The sequence below is a fragment of the Mizuhopecten yessoensis genome, unplaced genomic scaffold, assembly GCF_002113885.1.
Source record: "Mizuhopecten yessoensis strain PY_sf001 unplaced genomic scaffold, ASM211388v2 scaffold7669, whole genome shotgun sequence".
Classification (NCBI taxonomy): domain Eukaryota; kingdom Metazoa; phylum Mollusca; class Bivalvia; order Pectinida; family Pectinidae; genus Mizuhopecten; species Mizuhopecten yessoensis.
Window position 1 is genome coordinate 204,063 of NW_018407163.1, and position 6,422 is coordinate 210,484.

Genomic DNA, 6,422 nt, shown 5'->3' on the forward strand with positions numbered 1-6,422 from the left:
AAACTACAGGATAAGTAGTTTGTTGAGGTACAAAGGGGCAGAGCTACAAGATATGTAGTTTGTTGAGGTACCAAGGGGGCGATAACTATAGGATAAGTAGTTTGTTGAGGTGCCAAGGAGCGAGCACTGCAGGATATGTAGTTTGTTGGGGGACTAAGGGCGATAACTACAGGATATGTAGTTTGTTGAGGTACAAAGGGTGAAAACTACAGGATAAGTAGTTTGTTGAGGTACAAAGCGGCAGAGCTACAAGATATGTAGTTTGTTGAGGTACCAAGGGTGACAACTACAGGATAAGTAGTTTGTTGAGGTACAAAGGGGCAGAGCTACAAGATATGTAGTTCGTTGAGGTACCAAGGGGGCGATAACTATAGGATAAGTAGTTTGTTGAGGTACCAAGGAGCGAGCACTGCAGGATATGTAGTTTGTTGGGGGACTAAGGGCGATAACTACAGGATATGTAGTTTGTTGAGGCACAAGGGTCGAGAACTACAGGATATGTAGTTTGTTGAGGTACCAAAGGTGAAAACTACAGGATAAGGAGTTTGTTGAGGTACAAAGGGGCAGAGCTACAAGATATGTAGTTTGTTGAGGGACCAAGGGTGAAAACTACAGGATAAGTAGTTTGTTGTAGTTTGTTGAGGTACCAAGGGGCCAGATCTACAGGATATGTAGTTTGTTGAGGTACAAAGAGCGAGAACTGCAGGATATGTAGTTTGTTGAGGTACAAAGAGCGAGAACTGCAGGATATGTAGTTTGTTGAGGTACAAGGAGCCAGCACTGCAGGATATGTAGTTTGTTGGGGTACTAAGGGCGATAACTACAGGATATGTAGTTTGTTGAGGTACATGGGGCGAGAACTACAGGATATGTAGTTTGTTGAGGGACCAAGGGTGAAAACTACAGGATAAGTAGTTTGTTGAGGTACAAAGGGGCAGAGCTACAAGATATGTAGTTTGTTGAGGGACCAAGGGTGAAAACTACAGGATAAGTAGTTTGTTGAGGTACAAAGGGGCAGAGCTACAAGATATGTAGTTTGTTGAGGGACCAAGGGTGAAAACTACAGGATAAGTAGTTTGTTGAGGTACAAAGGGGCAGAGCTACAAGATATGTAGTTCGTTGAGGTACCAAGGGGGCGATAACTATAGGATAAGTAGTTTGTTGAGGTGCCAAGGAGCGAGCACTGCAGGATATGTAGTTTGTTGGGGGACTAAGGGCGATAACTACAGGATATGTAGTTTGTTGAGGGACCAAGGGTGAAAACTACAGGATAAGTAGTTTGTTGAGGTACAAAGCGGCAGAGCTACAAGATATGTAGTTTGTTGAGGGACCAAGGGTGAAAACTACAGGATAAGTAGTTTGTTGAGGTACAAAGCGGCAGAGCTACAAGATATGTAGTTTGTTGAGGTACTAAGGGGGCGATAACTATAGGATAAGTAGTTTGTTGAGGTGCCAAGGAGCGAGCACTGCAGGATATGTAGTTTGTTGAGGTACAAGGAGCGAGAACGGCAGGATATGTAGTTTGTTCAGGTACAAGGAGCGAAAACTAAAGGATATTTAGTTTGTTGAGGTACAAGGGGCCAGAACGACAGGATATGTAGTTTGTTGAGGTACATGGGGCGAGAACTACAGGATATGTAGTTTGTTGAGGGACCAAGGGTGAAAACTACAGGATAAGTAGTTTGTTGTAGTTTGTTGAGGTACCAAGGGGCCAGATCTACAGGATATGTAGTTTGTTGAGGTACATGGGGCGAGAACTACAGGATATGTAGTTTGTTGACGTACAAGGGGCCAGAACTACAGGATATGTCGTTTGTTGAGGTACAAGGGGTGAGAACTAAAGGATATTTAGTTTGTTGAGGTACAAGGGGGCGAGAACTACAGGATATGTAGTTTGTTGAGGCACAAGGGTCGAGAACTACAGGATATGTAGTTTGTTGACGTACAAGGGGCCAGAACTACAGGATATGTAGTTTGTTGACGTACAAGGGGCCAGAACTACAGGATATGCAGTTTGTTTGGGTACCAAGGGGCCAGAACTACAGGATATGTATTTTTTTGAGGTACCAAGGGGCCAGAACTACAGGATATGTATTTTTTTGAGGTACCAAGGGGCCAGAACTACAGGATATGTAGTTTTTTGAGGTACAAGGGGAGAGAACTAAAGGAATGTAGTTTGTTGAGGTACAAGGGGGCGATAATTACAGGATATGTAGTTTATTGAGGTATCAAAGGGAGAAATCTAACATGATTTGGATTTCTTTAAGTGTTCCATATTCCATACAAAAAACAAATATATAATTATATATTGGTCATCTATATATCACCTCATAATGACTCTAAATGATAGATGATATAGTTTGAATGTATTTTAATTTGAGTATTGCCAATCAAAGTAATTACATATGCTCTTAACTTTGAAATAAATATTCAACCATTTATTTAACTACAGGGTAATTGGTTCCCTATATATGAAATTAGCTAGCGTATCGGTTAGTTGTTATACAGATTTCTACTATCCCAGTGTGTGCATTTAGCGAAAATTAGTGATAGGAATTCTTAATTTGGTATTGCATTGTGATCAGATCTTAGTTGCATACATGTTTAAAAATCATTACCACTTATGTATTTACTAGGTTTTGTCGATACATGCTGAGATCTAATATAATTCCACAGTGCTACTAAAAAATGACAACAGAAACCGGAAAAAGTTATTCCGGTCGTCGTTTCCTTCCGCTGGGCTTTATTGTAAACTTCCGGTTGTAATCGAAATAAACATATCAACAGTCACTTGCTGTTTCGGTAAGTATTAAATACCCTCAGAATAGTATACTATGCTATTTGAAAATATCCTTACAAATTCATTATGCTTTCACTGTTGACCAGATAACTTATAGATCGTGGGACTTACTGTATAGGAAGTGTTTATATAGTTTTCATAACCGGGATTCATGCATGACTGCTACCGTGTTTATATGATAGTCAGAAGGGTACTGTACAGTGTAACATGATCATTACGGCATTATGCTGTTAACTTTACTAATGCGTGAGAAGTATTGTTAGACTTTATGGGGATTACATCTAATCAAATCAAATGATAAAGAATGCTAAATGAAATTTATTCTATATAAATGATGCCACTTTCTGGCCCATGGCTGATTTTTGCATCATCAGACACAGCAAAACAGCTGAAATTGTGAACAGTACTAGGCTATACACCACAAGGTCTGTTGGTTCTGGAAAAGTCTGGAAATTTCTGACATTTGCTTCTTTGTTTTTGGGTTATATGGATTCATATAGCCCATCCACAACAATGGTCCTATAATTAAGATCCCAGTACAAGTTTTTCCACTTGTCATCGTCTGGCGATTGTTAAAAATGTAGCATTACTGGACAGGGGCATTTGCCAGTGACCAGGAAGCTCAATTGATAGAGCGTCCATTTTAAGTTAAGAGGGTCCAATGTTCAAACCGTGGTCCGACTGTGCATTTCTCCGCTCCTGTTACAAAGTTGGCGAGCTTGCAAACTCTTGTTTCAAGCACTGGGTGACTGCTTGACAAGGGGATACTCAAGCCTTTGTTGTAAATAGTTGTATCTTTGGTGGCGAAGACCTGGAAAAAGGAAGGAAGAATAGCCGAACCTGACTGGGTCGATCGTCAGCATCCATGCAGGTAGCTCATGATCAATTGATAGAACGTCCGTTGAGTTTGGAGGGCCCGGTCAGGCTGGAACCTTTGTCTGGCCGTGCATTTTCCCTATCCTGTTACAGATATATCTGCTGCTCAAGCATGTGAGAAGAACGAGAGCCATTTCATATGAATTTGGCTGCCTCTCTCTATACACATGTAAACAGATCTCAACCAAATATACCAGGGAGCATCTCAGAAAAATTAATCCATAATGGGAAAATATATTGTTACGTGTACATGTGTATTTTGCCTTGATTGCTTAAACACTCAGGTGAATGATACAGGTTCTCAAGATCTCTTTTAAGATCGAGAATTGAGAAGAATATAAAACAGACACACCAGTGTCTTGAGAAAATAGAGATCTATACTTTCTAAAATATCCAACCATTAAGGTCAGCTTAAAGAAGAAATTCCTTAAACAGTATACTTTGTCTAGGAATTATGAGTCGTTGTGATGTCCTAGCAATCATTGATGACATATACTATATCTGGTATGCAGGGACAAGTTGGCAATAGGTTGTGATCTATGGGTAATGATGAATATGTTTGAGCTAAATGCAGATGAATCTCCTTGAGTGTATGTATCTAGGTAAAACCTATACCATAGTATATACAATTGTATGATCAAGTATAGGAGCCTAAAAAGGGAAGAATATATGTAACAAGGACACACAGGTATGCTAAAAAAATGATGGATATGACATTGTGTGAGTAGAACAGGTAAACCGTATAGGTGATCTTATCGCTGTTTACCTTTGTTTTTGATGTGTTACTGATAGCATTGTCTTGTGTTGTTGTTAGTCTGACAGGTCTTTATCTTTGTCATCTTCATGTTAGGGGTACATCAATACTGGTAGTAACCTGCACCTTGATGTCCAGGCTTGCGCTGTGTCTGGCCTTACATCCTTGTAAATTACTGATATAAAATATCCCATATAAGGTGTGGTAAACGATACTATGCCAATTAACTCATCAAATGTAGTTTTAATTTACAAAGTGATACAAAGTGTCATTTTCTTTCATCACTCAGAACATTAGCTGAGAATAAGTGTTACTGATTATACTTTATAGTGATATACCCTAGGCCTAAATGCACAGAAAACATGAATAACTAAACATTGTATACACTTCAATTGCAGAGAAGATTTGTTTTATTGTTGATATATACAATCTTAAATTGTGTTATTGCAGCAAGGTGATTTACTATGGAGGTGTTAATGAATAAACTGCAGGAGGATATCTCCAAACGCAGCCTCCCTTCACTGCTGGCAAGGACTTTTGTGAACACTGCAGAGGAGAATGGTCAGCAGAAACTCAGAATTATGCAGTGGAATATCCTAGCTCAAGGTATGTTGATATATATAGACTTTTTTTATTGCTTTTGTAGAACCTAGAACATAGTCACCACTTGTGGTAAATTTTTCAACATTGTGAGATCTTTAACATTTTGAAGGAGAATAAGCCCAGGTGTTCAGAAATTATAAGCATCTTCTGTTTCATCAATATCACGTTAATGTAGATCAAATCCATATAATGTTACGACGCCACATTGAGACTTTGGATAGTAACAACATAACCATAAGGTACACTCATGAGCATAATAAAAAAAACATCAACTTTGATATCAGATAAAGAAAATGTATATTCCCCTATGGTATCATGATTGCAACCATTCAATTTGTCTTTAAAAACTCTGTATTGTAAGTTTTTACATCAGCAGTTGAGAATCTATTATGGAATTCATGATATTCGGAGTAAGTTCTTAATTAATGAACTAACAACAACATTTAAATACCATAGGATGTTACAGAGATAACTAACTACAACATATAAAAACCATAGGATGCTACAGAGATAACCAACTACAACATGTAAATACCATAGCATGTTACAGAGATAACCAACTACAGCATGTTAATACCATAGGATGTACAGAGATAAACAACTACAACATGTAAATACCATAGGATGTTACAGAGATAACTAACTACAGCATGTAAATACCATAGGATGTTACAGAGATAACTAACTACAACATATAAAAACCATAGGATGCTACAGAGATAACCAACTACAACATGTAAATACCTTAGGATGTTACAGAGATAACCAACTACAACATATAAATACCATAGGATGTTACAGAGATAACCAAATACAACATACTAACTACAGCATGTATATACCATAGGATGTTACAGGGATAACCAACTACAACATGTAAATATCATAGGATGTTACAGAGATAACCAACTACAACATGTAAATACCTTAGGATGTTACAGAGATAACCAACTACAACATGTAAATATCATAGGCTGTTACAGAGATAACCCACTACAACATGTAAATACCTTAGGATGTTACAGAGATAACCAACTACAGCATATAAATACCATAGGATGTTACAGTGATAACCAACTACAGCATGTAAATACCATAGGATGTTACAGAGATAACCAACTACAGCATGTAAATACCATAGGATGTTACAGATATAACTAACTACAGCATGTATATACCATAGGATGTTACAGAGATAACCAACTACAACATGTAAATATCATAGGATGTTACAGAGATAACCAACTACAACATGTAAATACCATAGAATGTTACAGAGATAGCCAACTACAACATGTAAATACCATAGGATGGTACAGAGATAACCAACTACAGCATGTAAATACCATAGGATGTTACAGAGATAACCAACTACAACATGTAAATACC

General features: G+C 38.0%; 1 protein-coding gene across 1 annotated transcript in view; it reads left to right on the forward strand.

Annotated features, from left to right (window-relative positions):
* Positions 1-2,747: 2,747 nt before the first annotated feature.
* LOC110454107 (nocturnin-like) overlaps positions 2,748-6,422 on the forward strand; it is a 12,481-nt gene continuing 8,806 nt past the window's right edge. The window contains exons 1-2 of the mRNA XM_021503471.1: positions 2,748-2,802; positions 4,881-5,036. Coding sequence (XP_021359146.1) covers positions 4,895-5,036 — 142 coding nt within the window. The 5' untranslated portion in view covers positions 2,748-2,802; positions 4,881-4,894. The remainder of the gene's footprint in view (positions 2,803-4,880; positions 5,037-6,422) is intronic.